This window comes from Carassius auratus, chromosome 20 (genome assembly GCF_003368295.1).
Source record: "Carassius auratus strain Wakin chromosome 20, ASM336829v1, whole genome shotgun sequence".
NCBI classification, from domain to species: Eukaryota; Metazoa; Chordata; class Actinopteri; order Cypriniformes; family Cyprinidae; genus Carassius; species Carassius auratus.
Window position 1 is genome coordinate 10,254,927 of NC_039262.1, and position 24,136 is coordinate 10,279,062.

Sequence of the window (24,136 nt, forward strand, 5' to 3'; positions counted from 1 at the left end):
ATGAACGGTTCTGAACGGTTGTTTTGTTTTAATGGACGATTCAGCTGTTCTCTTTATAACTGTATATCTGTTCAAAAGGTATTGTTTTGCTCCATGACATGTGATATATTGTCATTGTCAGGCCCGTCGCGACCAGAGCCATATAGAGTTATATGCACTGTAAACCTTTTATATATATATATATATAAAGTGTGGGTGAAATTAAACTGTATGGCTATGCTGTGGTTCCTGTAGCCTTTGCGTGCGTGCGGTGGACGGGGGGCCTCTATGTCCATTTTGCTTGGGGCCCACAAATTCCTTCAAACGGCCCTGGTCATTGTTACATCTGTTTATAATAAAATAATAATTATACTACAGCTGTTCGCTTTACGCCATCATCTGCCCCCTCATTTCCTGGGGATCTGAAGTATATAAAATGTAAAAGCCTATATCAAATATTAATACATATACCTACGTAAACGATAAAAAAGACGATGCAGATAATGCAGTGTAGTACTTCTCCATTGCACTAGATGTCACTAGGTTCGCATATTCAATAGAGAAAACATGAAGCAGAGAACCTAATAATTTGATTGGTCAGACGAGATCACGTGACGTTGTGTTTTGCGTTTCCTCTCGTGATGCGTGTAAACATTGCACATGCACGTTGATCTGATTGAATGTAGCAAAATAATCTGGAAGCGTGTTGCGACGATGGTGAAGTGTGTGGTGCAGGGATGCATAAACCACAATGATCTCAGACCTGAAGAGCAATCGAGCCGTCCGCGCAAGAGGTTTTTCAGATTCCCCAAAGACAAGGCCCGAGTGAAAGTATGGCTGACCGCTTTACGGGAGACTGAGCGCGAGATCACAGATCAACATCAGATATGCGAGGATCATTTCCTGAGCCATCACATCACGCCGAACGGAATCACAGTGGACGCCATTCCTGTTATGCCACCATTAGAGAGACGGGTCTGGAGCTCGTGTGATGAGCTGGAAAAGCCCCCGGACCCGGTGGAGGAGGTTGGGTGCAATGCATATTCGGACAGCCATCTATCTATATCTATCTACATATACCTTGCTGGACATATTTGGTTAGCCGCGTCTTTTGTGATTGGCCATTATACCTGCAGACTACAGCCACTGGAGATCGTGAAAGCTGACTGCAGGTTTTGTCATTCATTATAAGAAGGTGTAGAGACGATGTAAATTATAGATTCAGTGTGCAGTGTAGAGAGCTTCATTCACTGAAACGTTAAAGCGAAGTTTGTGAGATCGCGATGAACTTAGACGAGTGACAGGTTTTTCAGGATTATTAATGTGAAACTGAATTCATACAACCGTTTTATACATTTTTGATTTTATAAATAAGTTAATATTACCTATACTTACATATTAGGAACACTGTTGTCTGATTTGTCAATTAAAATAATTCCAAAGCAAACACAGCACTGTTTCTCCAGTGAGTCATAAGAGAGTAACTTGCTTTGTTTACTAAACTAATGAATTGGCTATTTGAACGAATCGATTAAATAAATGATTCACTGACTTGATGCCACCTACAGGTGGTTTGTTTAGTTTTTAAAATATAAATTGACTAATTTAAATTGTTTAATATTTCTATATTTAAAGCATTAATTTCATAACATTGTTATTATGAAATTAATTAAAGCCACCTCAGGGAGTCTTGTCAAAAAGTATGTAATGCCATATTTGTGCCGTGCAAAGTTAATAAATAAATAAAACTTGCCCTCTTTAGACTTGCATCCTTTATATATTTATATAACTGCTTGTTTTCTTTAAAAAAAAAAAAACTAACACTAGACATCTTTTTGTACACTATTTGTTTTCTTTTTATTTATTATACAATTTACAAATGCAAAAAAAGTCTTTAAACCTAGCTTGCTCTATTAGAGTCCTTAAGAATGTAATGATACCTTTTAAAAAACTAATTGCAAACATTTATGCAAAGTGTAAACTATTAAGTATAATCTACAAATCATGCAAAACTGTACGACTAAATAAGAAGGGCTTAGCTAAACAGGCCAATTAGAGACAACTACTAATCATTCCTATTTTTTATTAAACTATTCTTTCATTTCACTAATCAATCTTTTTTTTTTTTTTTTTTTTACACGAGTGGTTAATGATTCTTACAATATAACATGCAAATTTAAACACAACCTATCAATGTTTTACATATGATTTGTATATATATATATATATATATATATATATATATATATATATATATATAATCATGATCATAATACACATAAACATATGATCATATTTGGAAACAGTGTGAAAAACATTCTGAATAAAAAAACAAATCGATTCACACTATGTTGTACATTTCAAAGTTTTATTATAATAAGGGGGAAAAGTATAAAAATATACATATATATATATATATATATATATATATGTATAATAAATTTGCATTTGTGACCCTGGACAACAAAACCTATAATGATTTATACATCTGAAAGCTGAATAAATAAGCTTTCCTTTGACGTATGGTTTGTTAGAATAGGAAAATATTTGGCCCGAGATACAACTATTTGAAAATCTGAAATCTGAGGGTCCATATAATGTATTTTTTGCTATTGCTACAAATATACCCAGATGCTCAAGACTGGTTTGTGGTCCAGGGTCACATTTATTCTTCGATTAACATTACCTTTTATCCAAAATGGTATGATAAAATTAATATTAAACAATATTACCTTATTGTTTAAAGCTTTTATTTAAACATTTTTACATACTGAGCTCCATGTTAACTCTTTCATGAAATAAAATGTATAAAAAAATCTAATTATTCCATCTAGTTTAATAGTTATTAAGAAGTAAAATACATGTGCTCAAATAGCTGGGGAGATTTTGCTATGAAATACATTGGATAACGCTATGCAGTATCAAGTGTTATTAACCTTATTTTTTCTTGAAAGGGTGGGCTTGCTGCAGAAGATGATCTTTATGATGTGGAGTTTGAGGATTTTGAGGAATATGATGATGAAGACCACAGTCTTCCGGATGATGGCTCACATAACATGAATAGTCAAGTACAAGGACAGTGTCTCAGTGGAAGGTAACACTGTCTACATTAAATAACTGCTACCAAAGCAATGAAACAGTATTGATTATTTTTCCCATCCATTATATAATGTCCTTTCTTTTAGTTTAAGTAGCGATCCCAACATGATCAATATGAAACAAGCAACAGGGGCATCCACCAGTCAAGGTATGGCATGTTATTAAAAGTTTTCATTCACTTTCTGATGCTGCACAGAATTTGAATGTTTATTTGACCAATGGTTAAAAAAGCTCTCAATTTTCATTCCAGTTCCGAAACGCTCTGAGGTTGCTCTTGGACGGCTGACCAAACGCTTCATGGAGTTGCTTCACTCGGCACCGAATGGAGTACTTGACCTCAAAGAGGTTACTCGAAAACTGGGCACAAGAAAAAGGCGGGTGTATGACATCACTAATGTGCTTACCGGCATCCAGCTAATCAAAAGCACGTCCAAAAACAAGATCCAGTGGATGTAAGTTTCCACTGAATGCTACTTACACAACAAGATTTTGTCCAATGAAATACGGTTTGATTTACACAGTGATTTTTCTATACATTTTCAAGGAATCCATCAACAAACTTGTGGAAGACAAAAGCTGACCTAGTTTATCTGAAGTCAATGGAGGAGGCCCTTGACGGGCTGATCAAAGACTGCGCCCAACAGCTCTTCGCCCTGACCGACCTCAAAGACAATGCTGAATATCCTCTCATATTTCTGTGATAGTGTTTCTAACAAATGTTATAGAAGTCCTTTCAGTTGTTTTGGACTTAACTGCTGTTGTACCTCAGCTTATGTGACATATGAGGACATCTGTCAGATTGGTGTTTTCAAGGACCAGACTATAATAGCTATCAGGGCCCCTGAAGAGTCCAAGCTAGAGGTGCCCACTCCCACTGAGGTAAAGACACCGAGCCTTAGGTGTCATTCCAAAAACTTTAATAGTTTAAATTAGTTAATCGCATTCAAAAAAAGTTTTTGTTTACATAATATGTGTGTGTATTGTATATAATTATCATGTGTGTCACCTGCACATATATATTTAAGAGGAATATATCATATAAATTATATAATAATATTAAAATATATGCATGGATGTGTGTTTTTATGTATACATAATGAATACAGTACACAGTACAAACAAAAACGTTTTATTTTGGATGCAATTAATCTCGATTAATCGTAAAAGTAAATATTTTGGTGGATTTTGATTTAAAAGGAAGACAGTGAAAGGACATTTGCATTTTATTTTGGTTATCTTGCCCACCCCTTATTTGAATAATGATTAAAGGAGACTCATCTGATGGCTGGAAGGAATATAGGTAATATGAACCTATGAACTATTTATGTTATGTTCTAGGAATCAATCCAGATCCACTTGAAAGGCTACCGGGGGCCCATCCAAATACTCACCTGTGATACTGAGGGCCCAAGTGAAGCTGTGGATCCAGCGAACACAGAATCTAAACTTGTCAAACCAGCCTGCTTTCTAACACTAGAGGAGAGCCGGATACACACACAACCATTAATATCAGGTTAGCCGTATTCCACACCTGGATGCATTATGGCCAATACGGTTTAAAAGTTTCGGGTCAAGAAGTTTTTACATTTTTTAAGAAATGGATACTTTTCTTTAGCAAGAAGGCGGTAAATTGCTTAAAAGTGACAGTAAAGATATTAATGATGTTACACAAGATTTTTTATTTCAAATAAAAGCTGTTTTCCTGAATTTTCTATTCATCAATGAATCCTGAAATGTAATCCTGAAAATACAGCTTTGCTATAACAGGAATATATATCTAATATTTTAAAATAAATGCAGCCTTGGTTAAGCAAATGCGACTTTCAAAAACCCCAAAAAATCTTACTGATCCCGAACATTTAAATGGTATTCGCTTTTAAAGAACAAAAATATCCAGTAAACAAACCAATCTCAGTGCTTGTGGATGGTCACTTAGAAAAGTCCTACATTTGAGACCTGCGTTATGCAATGGACAATGGACGTTATCTACGATTCAACAATCATTCATTTTTAAAGTGTAGAAATGTTACAAATATAGCCAATATCTCATTGTAGCAAAGGCATCCAGAAAGTTTAAATTTCAGCGGCGGGAAGATAGTAGTGCAGCAGAGCATTTTTGTGTCCCGTTGTGTTCGGCTTCCTCAAAGTTCAACTCTGTGCTGAGCTTTCCTTATTTTCCCACGGATGAAGAAAGACGGAAAAAGTGTAATAGGCAACATTCGACGCAAGGATTTAATCATCACTTCCCATATGAGAGTCTGCAGTCGTCATTTCAAGAGAGAAGATCTGAAAGAGCCGTTGACTCCTAAAGCAGCGCCGCTTGCTGAAGAAAGGGACTGTACCCTCCTTATTCCAATGGAACAACTACTCTGACCCAGCACCACTGCAGAGGAGAAAGGCTTCCTGCCCCTGTGGACCTCTATAAACATGAGAACTGTTCAGTTGCAGCAGTTGATATTGCATTGGATAGGGCTGCAGAATGACTGACTGAACGTTTTTTCCCATTTGTTTTTGCAGATGTTTTAAATACTGTAACAGCTGTGCAAAGCACTTAAGGATCTAAAAGAAGAGCCTTTGCTTCTTTGAGAAAACATCCCATCCTAACAGACTTTGTTGGCCTTTTTGGAAAGACCACTGTGAATATATATACTCTGCTGGGTTAAAGACATCTCGTGGAGATTTTTGATTTGTATTTTAAACAGTTTAAAGTATTTTTTGTATAACAGGGTTTTTTTTTTCTTCGATCATCTGACTATGCTGTAAATTAATCAAATCTGTGGTGCTCGAAGACAGACCTTGACCCTGTTTCAGTATGACAAGATGTCCTCGTTTATGGGAGAGTGCTTTGTAAATGTATGCTACGGTTCAAAAGTTTGAGGTCTGAGATTTTTTTTTTTGGAAGGAAATTAATACTTTTATTCAGCAAGGACACATTAAATTAATCAAAAGTGACAGAAAGACATTTACAATAGTGCGAAAATTGTATTTCAAATAAATGCTGTTCTTTTGAACTTTCTGTTCCTCAAAGAATCCTGAGAAACAACACTATGGTTTTCATTCAGATATTAAGCGGCGCAGCTGTTTTCAACATTTGATAATAATCTGAAATGCAAAAATTCAGTATATTAGTATGATTTCTGAAGGATCATGTGACACTGGAAGACTGGAGTAACACGGTCACAGGAATAAATTACATTTTAAAATATATTAGAGTAGTAATTTTTTATAGAAATAATATTTGACAGAATTGCTGTGTGCAGTCGAGCATACAAGACTTCTTTCATAAATGTATATAAATAAATAAAAAAAACTTCTACCCCAAACTTTTCAACTGTAGTGCAACTATTAAAATATATAACAATACTGTGAACTGTTGAGCCACTACTTTGATATTCTGTCAGTTATTTTTGTAAAAAATATATCTATCTAGTGCTGAAAAAATAAAACCCAGGCTTTTAAATGTACAGAGTTAAAAGGTTTAATGGCTTGTCCGGTAACAGAACTCGAACACTTGTATGCAAGCTACATGTCACTTAACTGCACTTGCAAAATAAGAGTTGCTCTGCAACTGATATAGATTTTAAAAAAAAAAGCTCTATAAAGATGAGAGTAAGGATCCAACAATATTACAGTTTATAAAAACGAATGGTCCCCATATAAAGCATAGCACTCATCACAGTTCATCATTTCTGCATTAAAGTTAGAGGTAATTGCACTTGGAATTGTAATAATTGATAAAGTGAGCCGTTTCCTGAGGTTGTTTGTGAATGTCCCGTACACCACCATCCAGCCACTAGTTAAATAATCAGCATTCTCAGGTTTCTGGCACAAAAAGCCTGTGATCTTAGTAAGACGGCAATGGATGACATCAGTCAGTGATGAAGTGAACGAACGAGACAGGAAAAGCGCCCTTCCTGTTCGGCTCCCCGTCAATGTGGCCCACCTGCAGGATTCATCAGGATCACACATGATTTAGTCAGCTGATGTGCACATGTACTGTGTTAAAAGTATGACTGCGTACTCACCCACCACTCCTTGTCCTCCTCTCCATCCACTATTATCACCTCTCCTTCAGAGAAGGTCAGTTCATCTGGCTTATCAGCCTGACAGTTATACAGGGCCTTTACTCTCTTAGGTCTCTGTTTCTGAAACAAGTAGAAATGTTTTCGATTTGCCACTGACATCACAATTACGATTTAAAAACGCACATTTTCATTACTTGTTATTCTGATAAAGTAAACACAGTCTTTCAAAAAACATAATACCTAATCACCAAACTTTAGGGTAGTGTACTTTTTAGGGGAAAAAATATATATTTTAATGGCTGACACTTACAGGTGGGGCCATTCTGGGTTTGGGAGCAGGGACAGGAGCTGGTGCGGAGGCAGATGATGGCCCAGAATCTGGAGGAGAAAATTTTTTTTAATAAAAATGAAAAAGCTTATTTCAACTTAAAATATATATTATGAGAGCTGTATTCATCATGTATGTAAGCATCATTAAATTCACCTGTTTTGTCAGTTGGTCTGGGGACGGTGGGTGGAGCTTTATTTACATTAGCATCTTTACTAAAAGGACCAACAGGATCCCTGAGAAATAAACAGAACATTGAAGCTGATATAATGTAGCCAATGCTAACACTGCTACAAAACCAGCACTTGTAATCCCTATAAAAAAAAATCACAGCATCTGATAATCTGTTACTGGTAATGCAGCTGGGAGGTCACATCTTACCTAGAGGGGGATTTTACTGGTTTGGGTGCAGGGGCTTTTGGCTGTGGGGGTATGGGAGGAGGTGGGGGTTTATATGAAAATGACGTGGGCAACACTGGAGCAGGTGGTACTATGGGTGCTGGTCTAGCTGGAGCGGGTGGTATGACTGGAGGTGCAGAGGGTGCAGATGGAACCGGAGGCATTTGGGGAAGAGCTGCCTTTGGATCTGGAGGCAGTGGTCTCTTGGCCGCAGGAGGAGGTGGCGGAGCAGGGGGGAGCACTTTAGGAGAGACAAGACCTGTTATGCATATGCCTACAAGAACAAACTGCTTGATTTTTCGAACATGGTGCTTGGTTTATAACTGTTCCATTGTAGTTTAAATTGGTTGACCAGCCGGTAGAGCTAGTAGAGCATTATGGAACAACAATGTTGAATAAACATCTTAACTGCTGTTCAAAAGTTACATTTTGATTCTTTTTTTTAAGGAACTACCACTTTTATTCAGCAAGAATGCACTGAATTGATCCAAAGCGACAGTACAGATATTTGTAATGTTACAAATGATTTCTATTTCAAATAAATGTTAGTTTAAACTTTCTGTTCATCAGAGAATCCTGAAAAAATAATGGATCATATTTCCACAAAAATTACAAGTAGCTGTTTTTTTACATTGATAATACACTTTTAGTGATCAAACAAATTCAGTCTTGGTGCAGAGTTTTATAGACTATGTATATACATAGAAATAATAGTCTGTATAGAAATGGGTGTGAGACTCACCGTACACTGAGATGTTTTTGTCTGGACTCTGAGGGTTTGAAGGGTCTGAGCATGATCTCTGTCTCCCGACCATCTCCGCTGGAGGGCTCCACCCTGATATCACAAACACACAGAAATGTGTTTATTATGTACGTTTATGACTTTACTGAATGTACATTTGTAAGCAAGCTAATTCAGAATGAAAGCTTTCAGAATTTACTACCAGAAGGTTCTCAATCATGCCTGAATGCTACTCACCCCTTCCCAAGGTACGAAGCGGTAGAGGAGGAATACCCGGCAACCCTGGTAAACCTAAAGGTGGTGGATTAACATCAAGCATAGTGCCGTAAGTCTCATTGCAGATCATGCTAGGAATAAAAGCCCTCTGCTTGTTATTGACCACATTAGCCACGTCCCGTGCCAGAGCGCTCATGTCGGGCTTCATGAGGCCAGTGCCTGGAATAAAACAGCTAACTGGACGCTCCTCACGCCTGATGGGAATGGGCTGAAACACAAAATCAACGACATAAGGATGAGCAAAAAGGTAATACAGTGCTCAAATTTCTCTTTGTCCAAATACATTTTGATCTTTATGTAATAAACTATGTGACATTCACTATGTAGTGAACAGTGAATGAGGTTTGCATAAAGTATACAGTATGAATGATTGTTTACAATACCACTTATGTTCTCTCAGTTTTAACTAAGGTAACGGAGAAATATATTTATTTGAATCTTTGGTAACATTATAAATGTCTTTGCTGTTACGTCTGGTCAATTCAATGCATCCTTGCTTAATAAAAGTATTAATTTATTGTGGAAAAAAAATCTTAAAGAGGGTATAACTGAAATAAATGGCTTCTTTTGTATAAAAAGTATGTTAACCTTGTCTTCCATCTCATCTTCACTCTCGTCCAGGTCATCGTTATGCAGACGCCAGTCATACTCCACATGCACATGGACGTTGAACTTCCCTGTTTGTGCCTGAGTCAGCTGTCGATCACACAGCACAGAAGAATATATTGGAGACGAACACAATCTCATGAAAAGGCAAATTACTTTCTCTCAAGAAAAGCAAAGAGGAGTAAAAATCAGCATTCAGGATTTATGTTGGCATTAAACATAACAAATGTACCCACCAGCTCTTCGCATTTTGTGTGTCTGAGACGCTTTGCCAGATCCAGAGGAGACTCTCCTGCATCATTAGCTGGAAGAAAAACAACAGTCTTCTTATTTCATGCATGACCCCAAAAAAACCTGTAATTTATATCAAATACCAATAATAAATGACTAGCAATTTTGCTAGATTTTTTTTTTCTTTTAATGCAGAATGTCTCATTATTAGTTTTGTGTGTGTGTGTTTGTTTGTGTGTGTAGTTTGAATTCCTGAGGTTAGAGATATGAACTCTTACTAATGGTGACAGATGCTTTCCCTCGCAGTAGTAGCTTCATACATTCACTATTGTCAGTCAAGCAGCAGTAGTGCAGCGCTGTGCTTCCTTTGGAAGTCTGCTTGTCTAAATTACCACTGCATACACAAACATACAGACACATATGGACATGTGAAATGTCTGAATAATATGCATATAAAATCTTATTTTAGCTAAAATACAGAACATCAGTGGAGTACCTGTTCTGTACAATAAAGTCCACAATATGGAGAGAATTCCGGTCCACCATTCGTACTGCAAGATGTAGCGCTGTCTCACCTGGTTCCTGTCAGTGAAAAGCAAAGATATATATATATATAGAGAGAGAGAGAGAGAGAGAAAGAGAGAGAGAGAGAGAGAGAGAGAGAGTGCATTATTAAAAACATTTATTAATTAAAAAAATATACTGATGCAAGACACACTATATGTATTTTATTCACTAAAAAGAACCAACCCATAAGAGACATGTGTTCAAGAATCCGACTACACGGGTGGTGTTAGAAAAAATAAAACACACAATGACTCCAACCTATAACTCACATGTTGGTTAGTTTGTTGAACGGTCTCCATCAGGTCCACTCCTTCAGCGTACACCTGGATCAGAGAGAAGATGTCCCGGGACTTCACTGCATCACACAGTGCATGAAGCCGGGCCGCGTTATCTGCATACTTCTTCTGAGCGAAGCGCTTCTCTGTGTATTTGGCTGTAATGAAGTCTTTTCGTACCTGCCTGAAGGACAATTGCGAGAGAAAACATTGTAATGAAATGTATGATGTGAAGAGAAAAAAAAAAAAAAAAAGCAAACCTGCAGATCTTAATGTGAGACACATATAATGTATATATAAAAATTTCATTCAAAAAAGTTAAAAGATGTCAGTGAAAGTGATCGCTCACATGTCACTAGAAGGGTTGGGTTTTGGGATCTCTGCTGACAGGTTTGATTCCATGATTTCATTGAATCCTGCATTGCCCACGCTGTTAGCAAGCTGCAGCCCATTTAAAATCATCACAATCTGTATGTTTGCAATTTCTTCTCAGAAATGACCTATTTGTTACAAGAATTTACCAAGAGTTCAGATGTGCCCAAGACATCCAGCGTCAGAGACTGTATTCTGGAGTAGTGGACTCCCATTTCTCGATGGATTCCAGAGCATTCGATGCAAATCAACACACCCAGGTTTGTGGAGAGCCATGTTGGATCTGTAGTTACAACAAATGAGAAGGCAATGAAGTATCTTTTGAATGTGATACAGGGTTATCTTTTCTAAGAAAAACTTTGATCTAAACAATAAAACAAGTTCTGCTGGGATGACTAAGTTTCACACAATGTACAAAGAGAAGTGGAAAGGTCAGATGCAAAACAGGAAGCACAGGGTGTAGATTTCATTAAAAAAAAAAAAAAAACAGTAGAGTGAGCTGAAGCAAGAATCACACTCTCCTAAAATGTCTTGCTTTTGTAAATAACGCAGAAAACAACAGCAAAAACGATTGAGTAGTTAATTTGATTCAGCCATTATTTACATCTTATTCCATTCCAATTACATTTAAAACTCAGGGATCAAACCTTGCAGGATTCAGACTTGCAACGTTTCAGTCCCCAGCCCAGATGTTTAACCACTAGGTTACATTACATCTAGACATGTCCCAGTACTCTGTAATGCGATATATCACGATAATGAATATGCACAATATTGTTATCGTGGGCACTTCTAAATACTGTGAATAATTATATACTACAAATGATTCAGAAGTTGGAATGCATTTTAAGAAGACTTTTCCCATCAACTGGTCAAAATGCACAACACCGCTGCATGCTGCTTGAAAGACTGTGTGTGTGCTGCGATGTAAACTAGCACACGTGATTATATACTTTAGATATTTTTCTGCATTTCGTTATTGGATTTAAATGTTCAGTTATTTTTGTTATAAGAAAAAAAGTTCTTTAACCTGTCAATACTGTATTATGACCTAACTAAATGTCAATAACATGATTGAAAAAAAAGCAAGAGCTATTAACCGCAACAGGAAAATTTGATTCCGGCATATCCGTAATTACATCAAGCCTATATTGCTTACTGGAAGCTCCACAGTCACAGCACACGTCATTGCCACTCATCTTCTTCACCTCTCCCACAATAGCCTTGGTCAGCTCCCGCACAATGTTGTTCTCTCCCTCATTCTGATCATCCTTAAAGGCGTTGTTCAGAGCCTCCTCTTTACTATTCTGGAGCACAGACACCCATCTGAAATCGACAGATACACATGAAGAGATGAAAAGACAGAAATGATAGACATAATGATTACATTCTCACATGGTATTTATAAAATCGTGTCAAATTTGTGAGAGCACACACACACACACTCACATTTGGCACTCAGCTTCGTCCTCTGCCTGAAAGTGATACGTTCTGTCATCTAGAAGATGGAAGAGAACAGTAAGCAATTAAAAATGACCAACCAACCATATGAACCATGACAGACTCTGAGAATACTGGCTCTGAATTTATGAGTCCTGGACTGTGCTTGTTGTTAAAAGTTTATTACGTGATATAAGATCAAAGCATTTTTTCTCGTCTGGGTTACACTTCACTTGGCAGGTTAAGAGGTTCAGGTTTGCTGGCGGTGCGTTGGCCTGCAAGATAAAAGAGAGAAAGAGCAAGAAAGAAAGAGCAGAAAATGTATTATTTAAAACATTTATTACACATTAACAGCAATACTCAATGAAATGGGGTATATACTTTATATATACATTAATATAAAGAATGATGTGTTATGTAATAAAAATAATAAATATATTGAATAAACATTTTCATATATATTAAAAAAATTATGCATGTAACAATTATAATTCTATTATATAAACTCTCTGAATTTATTTTACATACAGTCATTTTAATTTATTACAATTGTATAATTTTATTAATAAATAGATTTATATATGTACTTTTTATTAATACATGATCAAACTATATTGCACTATATTTTCACTGTTTTTTATGTAAAATTATTTTCTAACTTTTAAATTCATTTTAAATGCATGTTTCATTCTTGTTATTATTTTTCTTCATTATTATTTTACGTTCTTTTATGTAAAGCACTTTGAATTACCATTTTGTACGAAATGAGCTATATAAATAAACTTGCCTTGCCTATATTATACTATAAAATCCTTATGAAAGTGCCACTAAATGGTATTTTGAGATTACACGTTGTTGCCCTCAAACTCTGTAAAAATGGTGGAGCCAACCTTGCAAAACAAAAACATAATTTTGAAATACACATATGTTACACAAATAGTGTTTTTTCTATTCCCCTACCGTTCCATGAGAAATAGTCAATAATCCATTTTCCAAAGTGCACTTCCTTTTCTGCCAAACCTTCCTCAGTCTGCAAGATGGAGAGAAGCCTTTTAAAAAGGATGCACTGGAAGATATCACTGAAGTGCCAGACAAACTCACCCTTCGCTGCGTTTGAGGAGCATCCCAGAGCGCTCAGTGCCGTAAGCTTTATTGCCCTGCAGCTGGTGAAGACTATAGCCTGCATTCTGCTTTGACTGGAGGTCCTTTCAACACACAAACAAACAAAACAACAAGACTTACTTCTAAATTAAGCAATCGTCCAATCAATCATGGTCTCCAAATATTTTTGGGCTCACCTCCTTACTCTCTGACTGTAGAGCAGATTTGAGAATATCTCTCAGCTGCATTAGCTGTTTTCTCTCTGCATCTTGTGTCTGTTTGTTCTGCAATTCACACACAAGCAACAGCAAACATCACAATATAAGAAATGAACTGCTCTGTCTAAATAAAGAATATGTCTTCAAAAGAGCAGACAGCGATATCAAAAAACATACTGCAGTTAAGTCTGTGGCGAGTTTTTCCATGAAAGGTTTCAGGCTGTCCACAACTTTTAACCCATCCTGAAAGAAACTGTGTGGAAACAGGAAACCAATTATTTTAAAAGTCTCATTTAAAAAAATGAAATGTATTGTTACTAGTATTGTAAACCAACATACTTGCACTGGGCATGGAAGTATTTGATGAGGTTATGGAGCAGGTCAACTCCTTTCTTGACTTTAATTTCATTCACCTTAATGAGATACTAGGAAAAAAGTATGAAACAATCATTTCAGTTGCTATACTTTGGTTAGTATTTTCATTAACTATTGTTCAAAATGAAAAAAAAAATCTGTACATGGGTGGGTGTACTTGTTTTCTTTTGCAATACAATATAGAGCCTGAATTTTTTGACAATGTGGGGACTGACCTGCGGTCCCCACGAGGGAAAGAAATTATGTTTATCTGAAAGTGTAACAATGCAAACAGGTTTTCTGTAAGGGTTAGGTTTAGGGTCGGGATGGGATGGGGATAAAACATATTGTTTGTTCAGTATTAAAGTAATAGAAGTCTCTGGAAAGTCCCCACAATTCACAGAAACAAACATGTGTCTTATATTACCAAGGCAAGAAGTGTACTAGGCCCATCACTATTTCTCACTTCAAAAAGAAAGAAATGCCCTTTCTGATGCTGGTTGTACTGTGTGTGAACCACATTCCTTACTTCACACATCTGAAGCTGAAAGAGGCGTCTCTCTTTCTCCATCTCTTCTGCAATCTCTCCTCCGCTGATCTCTGTTCTGATCAGACCATGCTGTTTGGCATGTTCCCGTTTTTCTTTCTCAATCTTGCCGCTTGTAAATAAGTTTAGAGCATGGACATGAAAAGAAAATAACAGCATATGTACTTAACCATGCACATACTTTAGGTTTTCATCAATGCCTCATAATGCATAAACACACTATATATATATATATATATATATATATATATATATATATATATATATATATATATATATATATATATATATATATATATATATATATATATATGTATATATATATATATATATATATATATATATATGCCGGTGCTGTTGTTTACTTAAGGTGTGGCCCCACATTCTATGTAGTGCAACCTCCCCTTCCCCTGAATTTGTAGATTCAGATAAACTAATCTACAGTTATTACAACCTTTTGTGCATCATGCACTAAGGGCTTCATGAGTGTAAAAGGTTTAAGTTTAATGTTCACTGATCAATCTGTAACTATTACTTTTTTATATATATTCTGAGATTATTATAAAGAGGTTAATAGGTGCTTACAGTTTGGTTTCGTAATCCTTCCATGCTTTATCAAAAGTCTTTTTCAGATCCTGATGGACAAATAAAAGCACAGAGAACATATGAAGAGACTTAAGGGCAAATATATATATACAAAAAAAACACAAACCACCATAATGTATTTGTGAAAATTCATTGTATTAAAAAAAGGATCATGTGAAGACTGAAATACTTAAAATTGAGCTTTGCCATCTCAAGAATAAATTACATTTTAAAATATATTAAAATATTAAAATTAAAATGTTATTTTAAATTGAAATAAAATTCTTATTGACCCCAAATGTTTGAAAGGTACATATTTGGTCACACTTTAGTTTAGGGACCAATTCTCACTAATAACTAACTATTATATATGACTTTTGCCTCAATAAACAGCTAATTTGATGCTTATTAATAGTTAGTAAGGTAGTTGTTAAGTTTATGTATTTGGTTGGATCAAGGGATCTAAAATATGGTTTTGCAGAATAAAGCATGCTTTATAAGTATACTAATAAAAAGCCAAAAATGCTAGTAATATTCATGCTAATAAGCTACTAGTTAATAGTAAGAATTTTCCAAAAAACAAAGTGCTACCCCATATTTCATCCAAATATCACTGCATACCCCTTTGACTCCTTTAAGGTCTCCCTTTAGCAGACTGTCTAGTGGGAAAGTGATGATGTTATTCATGTTCTGCAGCTGTGGGCACAAAAGAAGACATTAGAAGTTTCAAAACAAAGTGTATAGTTTGTGTATTAACATACATCTGTGTGAAAATGATCTACATGTAACTCAGGCAGTATTTCCTGAAGAGCCACAGGCAAGACAAATACAGGTCTGAAATATTAATAGCAGAAAGATCTACAACAGATGGATGTCAGAGGCTGGCTCACCAAGTTCTTAAAGAGACCAGTGAGCTCCTTAGTGAAACCAGCAAATTTGAGGAAATAATTGGACATCTCAGGGTCATCTTTGTACACGGTGTTATCCGTAAACCTCTCCAGTGCCTGGATGTACTGCTCCTCATTCTCTACGTGAGCTAAAAAGACACAAAACAGCCTGTCAGTCAATTACTCCAGTCCTATGGACCTTTTCCATTCTTACCAGTTGCAAAAAACATACTTCCTAGTTTATGAGTGAAAGTGTTGTAGAAGAGAGCATGGTAACCACACTCCCCAGTGGTGTGCAGTACAGCAAAAGGCCAACAGGCTGTTTAAGATTTGGGTTACTATAAAGAAGAAACAACTTGCTAACAAAGTCTGTTTCCTGCAATAAAGGAAATTCACTTAGAAGGAACTGCCACCAATTTAATCATTGTAAAAATAAATGTATTATCATTTATTTAACATTTTAATTTATTTTATTTTAAAAACTATTTATTTTTCGGAACCTCACAGCGTATTTATTCTGATGTTAATGTTTGTGTAAACCAATAATATTATAGAATTATTTATATAATATTTTAGTATTTATTCATATTTTGAAAAAAATTAAAATAAAGAAGTTATTATTTATCTTATATATATATATATATATTTTTTTTTTTTGTAGTTTAAGTTTCAGTAATTTTTTGATGGGCTTTGGTCATTTTTATTAGCCACCCCCCCCCCCCCCCCCATACACACAAATTTTTCTATTTATCTTTATTTTATATAATAAAGTTCTACTCAAACCATCAAACTGACATTATAAATAGAGAACGCCATAACAGAAGGGAAGCCAATTTTCCAGTTTTAAACACACATGTCACTTTTTCTCTAGATTAATTTAAAAGGGGGCTGTAAATATGCTCTATTTTGATTTCATGCAGACTTCAACAATAACATCGCTGCAGTAAACTGTGCACAGAACAGGTAAGATTATTCAAGAACTATGATAATCGCTCACCAGCAACAGATTTAAAGAACAACTACAGATGTGAAAATCTAGCTCTAAAGAGAGAGAGAGAGAGAGAGAGAGAGAGAGAAGTAAGCAGGTTCTTGCTGGAACAGGTTTCAGTGATTCTGGTAGGAATGAGAGGAATGTGTGAGGTAGAGCGCAACACCTGCTGGCTAGAGTAACAATGACTCGAATCACACTGCGCTATTGCTATATATCATTTGGCACTGTTTGAGTAAATGGGCTTAACAGAGCAACTGCACTATTATTTATAGTAAAAAAAAAAAAAAAACATTACTTTGAAAACCAGTTACAGAATAAAAGTGCAAAATTAGCACAAACCTGTTGGTTATTGATTAAAGTGTTAAGTATTTGTAATACTCACTCAGACCAGAGCTGTTTATGGCCTTGACTGACTTTTTTATTTTGTGCAGCACACTGCGGTCCAGATCCAACGCCTGCAAAACAACACAAATCTTTTTCTTAGAGGGATTTTTGTGCTGGACAGACAAGTTCGGAATACACAGAAATACCATAGACTGTATAAAAACGGAGAAATACACAGGATGGTAATAAAGTAAGATAACAAAGTCAAATAGTTTATTTACACAAAGAGGAACAAACTGCAGCAATAAGACTTGCATCTTCACTTAACTGCCTTAAAATGCTTTACAATGGTTAAAAATGCAGCATATTCTACACTCTCAGAAAAAAAGGTACAAAAGTTGTCACTGCGGTGGAGGTTACTTTTCAAAAGGTACACCTTGTTACCTTATTTACCACTTAAAGGTGAATATTGGTATCTTTAAGATACATATTAATACCTAAGTGTATATATCAGTACCGCCTCAGTGACAGCTTTTATATTTCTTTTCTGAGAGTGTAATGTATTTACATTTATGCATTTGGCTGACATTTTTATCCAAAGTGACTCACATTTTATCAGCTCTCTAGGAATCAAACCCATGACCTTGGCATTGCAAGTGCAGTGCTCTACTGTTTAAGCTACAGGATTGCCGAATGAACACAACCAATATCTTTTTGTGCATAAAGCAGATCAAACTATAATAACATATGTAAAAGGGATTTGTTTTGTACAGCATTGTGTTTGTACTTCCCTCTCACACACGATTGAATTTACATCCAGCCTGTAATTTAGCCACCCATCACTCATGCTGAATCATGCTCTGGGAATTTTGCACAAAAAGAGCCGATTGAAGTAGACAGACTTGTTCCCTTAAATCCATGTTTATGCAGGAGTCATGTCTGGTGCGAGACAAAATCATCTGATGAGGGATAAGCCTGGAGCCTGCCAGCTGACAGCACTCATACATTTCCGGCTGTCACAGTCTGTCTTTAGACATTGAGTATTGAGAACGTTATGATGAAACATTCATTACCATTCAAAGGTTTGGGAACAGTAAGATTTGTTTTTTTTTCTAAGAAATTAACATTTTTATTCGGTGAGGATGCATTAAATTGACCAAAAGTGACAAAGGTAAAAATTATGTTACAAAAGGTTTCTATTCCAAATAAATGTTGTTCTTTTGAAATTTTAATTGAATGAAGAATCCTGGAAAGAAATATCAAGGTTTACACAAAAATGAAGCAGCGCAACTCTTTTCAAAAAGAGTTTTAACAGCAAATCAGCATATTAGAATGATTTCGGAAGGATCATGTGACACTGAAGACTGGAGTAATGATACTGAAAATTCAGCTTTGAAATCAGAGGAGTAAATACATTTTTTTTATTTTTCATTGGTATTTTAAATTAAACTACTATCGGTGAGGATAAAACAGAGCATGAAAGAGATTTCTTTCTAAACCATCAAGTAAGCATGTATTTATTATTAGTACATTTTCAATATGGAAACATTAATCCTAAAGTTGTGAGAAAATATAGATACTGTCTGCCAACATTTTCCTCTCTGAAACATATCAAGCTTATACTTCAGTAAAAATATACTACAGTCAAAAAAGAGCTTCCATATTTAATTATACTTCAGTATTTTAAAATAAAAAGTGACTTTTTATTAGCTTTAGGAATGGAATGATGTAATTAAGTAACATTCATACAAAAACAAAATTGTAAAGTAATCTGTTTAACCACAGCTTTCTCAGTGTGGAGATGCCTTTTTTACAATGAAGAATCACTGGAGTTAATTTCAAATTTTGACGTTTTTATAATTAAATCTATCATTTTGAAATGAAATCCTAAATAAAATGAAATTATCATTGGCTATACAAGTTTATTCAGGACTTTAATTTCATCCACCTGTAAGCTCAGTACAATGGGCAGAAATAGGAAAGACTGTCAAGATGACCTGCAAGAAAAATAAAGATTTAGTTTTTAAAAGTACGCTATTTCAAGCACTTTACACCCATATTTGCATCTCTAGCCTGTTCAAATGCTATTCTTTGTAGAAACTGGCCTTGTATGAAATAACGTCTCAGTTATGTATGGTAACCCTCGTTCCCTGAAGGGGTGAACGGAGACATCACTTCAGTGACCGACGAATTGGGATATCGATTCGATAGATCAATCTACTTCGAGTGTAAACTAAACGAGCCAATGCACATTGTCAGACAATTATTGCATCCAGCAGCCACTGATTACAGCACGAGTATAAAAATTCAGCAGGTGCAATGCATACCAAGTTTTCGCGACATTTCCATTCCCTCCTTCAGGGAACGAGGGTTACCATACGTAACTGAGATGTTCCCTTTCAGTCGGTCACACTTGACATCACGTCGGTGACCAATGAATTGGGATCCCTACCAATGCGCCACACGTGCTGCCCCTTCCAGTGCTCTGTGTGAGCCGCCTGTGCACCTATTTGGTGTAGGCCGGGACTCGGAACAAGTAGTTCCTCTCACCATTGTCGAAGCACTACCACACTGATTGAGATTGGATAACACTGGGAAAACGTACCCGAAACGTACTGGTGAAACGGCATCCTTATAAGGATGATCCATCATCTATACAAAGATGCAACAGTTTATTGCTCTTTTAGAGAAATTGCTCTTTTAGGGAAATGCTCTTTTATGTGCTGAGGCACACAGGAGAATGGCCACGTGCAGGGGGTAGTGCAACCTAAAATGTACAACCCACTCGACACAGCAATGACCACCGCTGAAGCACTGTACCGCCAACAACAAAAGCTTTCAATAGCGCACTGAACTCATAGCTCACTGAAGACACTTGGATGGAGTAGAACAGTGTTGTCACTCGGCTCCTTAGTGAAAATCTGGTATGCATTGCACCTGCTGCCTTATTATATCTACACGCTGTGATCAGCGGCAACTGGATGCAAAAATTGCATGCCGATGGCTCGTTTAGTTTAAACTAAGTAGATTGGTCTATCGAATCGATACCCCTATTCTTCGGTCATCGACATGACGTTGAGAGTGACCGACTGAAAGGGAACTGTACAGTCTGAGCTCACTGGTTCACAAAAATGATCCAAAAAAAATTCTAAAGAAAAACCTAACAGGGAATGCAGACTCATACAAAAAGCTGGAAAAACAGTGAGCAGACGTGTGAGTGCAAGAAGAAGATTAGGTGGGACAAGCTGGGACAAGAAGCGGGACAGCCGTCCCGCCTTAGCCTTAAGGAATGAGAAGATGAAGGGAAAGAAAGAGAGAACAGAAAGGACGAAAAAGAGATGAGAGATATTAACTGCACTGGGGTTTCCATCAAAGGCAAGTGTCTGCAGGACACCACGCACAGCGATGGAAGAACCGGAAACGAATACTCTCTGTGGTTGTGTGTAGCCCTCATGCTACTGAAAGACCATATCCAAATATTTAAGAGGTTTAACAAAATCAACCACATTATCTGACATCCCTTTATAGATAAGCAAACTTATGCATTAAGAAACGTGCACAAGATCCAGCTCCAGTCTTTACATAAACCATGAACATCTTTTGTTTAGCTCAGCTACTTCCTCCATTGAGGCTAAATGCAAATGGGGTAGTGCCAAAGGGCAACTCATACAGAGTGTTTCCCTCTGTGTATCCCAGTCACACGAAAACGGCAGTTACTCTAAGAGCCTGAGGCAGTGGATATTACTCATGCCTGCTTTCCAAAAATCACCTTGTCCTTGACACACCATAGGTTGTAGTTCTTGTAGTTCAGTTCTCTTGGTTCTTTTGGTCAAGGCCAAAAACGTAAATGATAAATTCAGTCCTGTTACGCTAAGCATTCATTATCATTTTTAACATTAAACCTTCTATGACATATGTTTTGCAAACTTACTTAACATCTGAAAAAAAATGCTGGATGCTGGGATAAATGTGTTCATATAGTGCTATTTTACCAAATTATAAATCAGAGCTTAAAAATATCTCAGATCTGCTTGTTCTGATGCCAGGACTAAACCATACTTGGCATCAAATCTTCTATGATGAGGAAAAAACAGATATTTTGTCACACCTTCTGACATCACATCCTGTTTTTTGCTTAATTTGGCCTAGTGTTTGGCCCGCTCCAAGGTTCAGATGGCAGCGTTCACACCTACTTAAATGGACCTCACTAACAGTACAGTTACAGAAATCATTTTTATCAAACTAAACCTGCCAAGTGTGAACACATCCTATGAAGTGTTTGGGCTACTCCTTTGTCATCATTCAGAAATGACTGATACTCTTCCCGTTCATCAGAAGTCAACATTTTTATTTCAAGCTCAGAGTCAAAGTATAAAAGACGTAATAGAGGAAGAGCTGCAGAGCTTCTTTTGATTAACAGCACAGAATACAGGGTCATTCTTAGACACGAGTAAAGTTCAGCTAGATCTGCTATTCTGATGGTGTGCTATTCTGATGGTGAAACAGGGTGACAGAGTACACAACTGTTTGCACAAACAAAGCACTTATATTTCCATTGAAGAAGTCACTGCAATTTTGAAACTAACGCAAACCTTAAGAAGAACTATAGAGCATTAATAGTTGTTCCTATTCTATTGCGGATCCTATCAGATTACACTATTTTTTGTTAAGAACCTTTCTACCTGATCTAACTATTAAAATTACATTAATATTTGTGCAAGCCAGTTACATAGTTGTTATCATATTAGGTTATTTGACACAATATTTTTACAATACAATTTTCTAGTTACTAAGTTTTCCTAGAAAATATACAGAAAGCTTTCTAGAAAAAATGTTTGATTGCTCACCAACATGTAACTGAAATCTAGATAACCCTTGTATTCTATAATAAAATAATTTTGTCAGACAAACTAAATTTTACAGATAGACTGAACCATTGAATGATGATAATGTTGACACTACATTAAAATGTAATTTAAGTCTGTATTTAAGACATTTACCTTATGAAACTTAAACAAAAATAACTTACAATAAAACTTTCTAAGCATGCTCAGTTTGATCTCTGATGATGCACTTGAATTTAAGTTTTTGGTCAAAGCATGGGGATTTATGATAAAAAATATTTGTTATTCATAATTAATATACGTTTTAACTCCATATAACTTTTCGATTGATAACATTACGATTATATTTTGTTCTAAATGTTGAGTTATGTTGCAATTAGTTTTCTGTACTGTTTCGTTTCCTCCATTTCAGTCAGTATGTGTAGGTGTGTAAGTAACTAATATAACCTTCTTAGTTTGCTCAACAAACTGATACAAGTTCTACGTCACAAGTACTGTATGCAAAGTTAATAATCAGCTTAACTTAAAATACATAATAAACTTAGATCCAAAAGCAGAAAAATAGTTTAATTAATACAACTATGACTTTACTGACTCTTACAGTATATTGTGGCAGTACCACTGTAAAATAAAAGTAAAATATAGCACAAGCACAGCCACAGTATGTCACCAATGCCATTACACTTTTTGATACTTTCTGTTAGTTGGGGACTTGTGAACAGTTTTAAATGTTTTCCATTGTAGCATTATAAAATATTCCACCATCTTTTAATGTTTGTCTTATTTCTGTTATCGCCTAACGCCTATCTGTTTTTGTTAGTAACAGCTCTGTTACCTCAGACAGGCACAGGCCTGTAAATCAGTCCATAAAATCTGCTGGATGGATTTATTAACAACAGATTACTGTTAATGGTAAATGTATGTAATATCAAGTTCATTTTGTGACTTTGAGACTTATAAATGACTAGAAGTCCTAACAAGTTAAGAGTAGCGTCAACATAACAGCGATAAGAAGTTACATGAACCAGTGCGTGAGAAACATGGGCGAGGTCCACTTCCAACACGGTATACATTGAGCTTTGGTGCCACAAGAAGGAAGTCATTTTCCATGCTCCTTTTGCCAAAAAAACTTTTTATTAATTTACTGAAGCAATGTTGTGAAGTTAGCACACATTCTGTAATACAATTATACAGTTACAGGCACAACTGCTCACTTCGCACTAGTCTGTAAATCGTGTTATACAGTTTATTCGTGTTATTGACATTGTAAAGGTGTTTTACCTCTTCCAAAGCGCCAACTGTATTTCTGCAGTGAACCATGCGCGTGCAGAACACCGATGTCGTTGGTGCTTTATAGTCCTCATTGGTAATGTCCATAAACTCCGGTACTGTCAGTTGATCAGGCATGTTTATTCCCTTTAAATTAAGACTAAAACCAAGACGAGAAAAAGAAAAATGTGCTAAATGTTGTACTTTAATGAACGTCCGCCACAAAACCCGTTTCAAACTCAGTTCGCGTCAGTCATTCCTGAAAGTAACGTTACTTAGTTTAAAAAGTTCCGTACGGAGTCCAAACAGATCAAAAAGAAAAAGAGGCAATGCGAAGTAAATTCGTCTTAGCAATGGGGAGTTGAACAGCTCCATCACAAGCGCAACTGACCAGATCAACACTTCTGGATTCCACCCATTCGTACCTGTACAGTAGAAGTTCACCTTACATGTAATTGATTTGTTGGCGGAATCATATCGCCCGTCAATCATATCCAGTCCGCCAATGAGAGAGAACTCCTGATCTGGCTGTCCAATCACAGTTTAGGGACGTAACCTAACACTGAAAACCTTAAAACCTGAAATAATGTTAGACAAACAATACGTTTTTAACTTAGCGTACATTTTTCCACACGGTATTTTAACATTGTGTTGACTTTAGTACATTGTGGCAATAT

The 24,136-nt window shown here is 36.1% G+C and overlaps 2 protein-coding genes across 2 annotated transcripts; one reads left to right on the forward strand and one right to left on the reverse strand.

Moving 5' to 3' along the window:
* The first annotated feature begins 570 nt into the window (after nucleotides 1-570).
* LOC113120864 (transcription factor E2f1) lies at nucleotides 571-6,381 on the forward strand. Its single transcript, XM_026290975.1, has 8 exons — nucleotides 571-1,005; nucleotides 2,934-3,073; nucleotides 3,165-3,226; nucleotides 3,329-3,530; nucleotides 3,623-3,757; nucleotides 3,843-3,957; nucleotides 4,417-4,591; nucleotides 5,596-6,381. Exons 1-8 carry the CDS (start codon nucleotides 640-642, stop codon nucleotides 5,631-5,633), a joined length of 1,233 nt encoding a protein of 410 aa, XP_026146760.1. The 5' UTR covers nucleotides 571-639; the 3' UTR covers nucleotides 5,634-6,381.
* A 156-nt stretch (nucleotides 6,382-6,537) lies between these two features.
* Nucleotides 6,538-23,873, reverse strand: asap2b (ArfGAP with SH3 domain, ankyrin repeat and PH domain 2b). Its single transcript, XM_026290974.1, has 29 exons — nucleotides 23,851-23,873; nucleotides 23,472-23,619; nucleotides 17,405-17,477; nucleotides 16,035-16,180; nucleotides 15,766-15,840; nucleotides 15,145-15,194; nucleotides 14,542-14,671; nucleotides 13,998-14,083; nucleotides 13,836-13,911; nucleotides 13,638-13,724; nucleotides 13,441-13,544; nucleotides 13,300-13,369; nucleotides 12,527-12,614; nucleotides 12,349-12,397; nucleotides 12,059-12,225; nucleotides 11,049-11,182; nucleotides 10,877-10,968; nucleotides 10,522-10,711; nucleotides 10,182-10,267; nucleotides 9,964-10,079; nucleotides 9,691-9,758; nucleotides 9,437-9,544; nucleotides 8,810-9,056; nucleotides 8,573-8,665; nucleotides 7,813-8,071; nucleotides 7,588-7,667; nucleotides 7,414-7,481; nucleotides 7,104-7,223; nucleotides 6,538-7,021 (listed from the first exon to the last, which is right to left on the reverse strand). The coding sequence occupies exons 2-29, from the start codon at nucleotides 23,595-23,597 to the stop codon at nucleotides 6,947-6,949; spliced, it is 3,063 nt and encodes a 1,020-aa protein (XP_026146759.1). The 5' UTR covers nucleotides 23,598-23,619; nucleotides 23,851-23,873; the 3' UTR covers nucleotides 6,538-6,946.
* Between the last annotated feature and the right edge of the window lie 263 nt (nucleotides 23,874-24,136).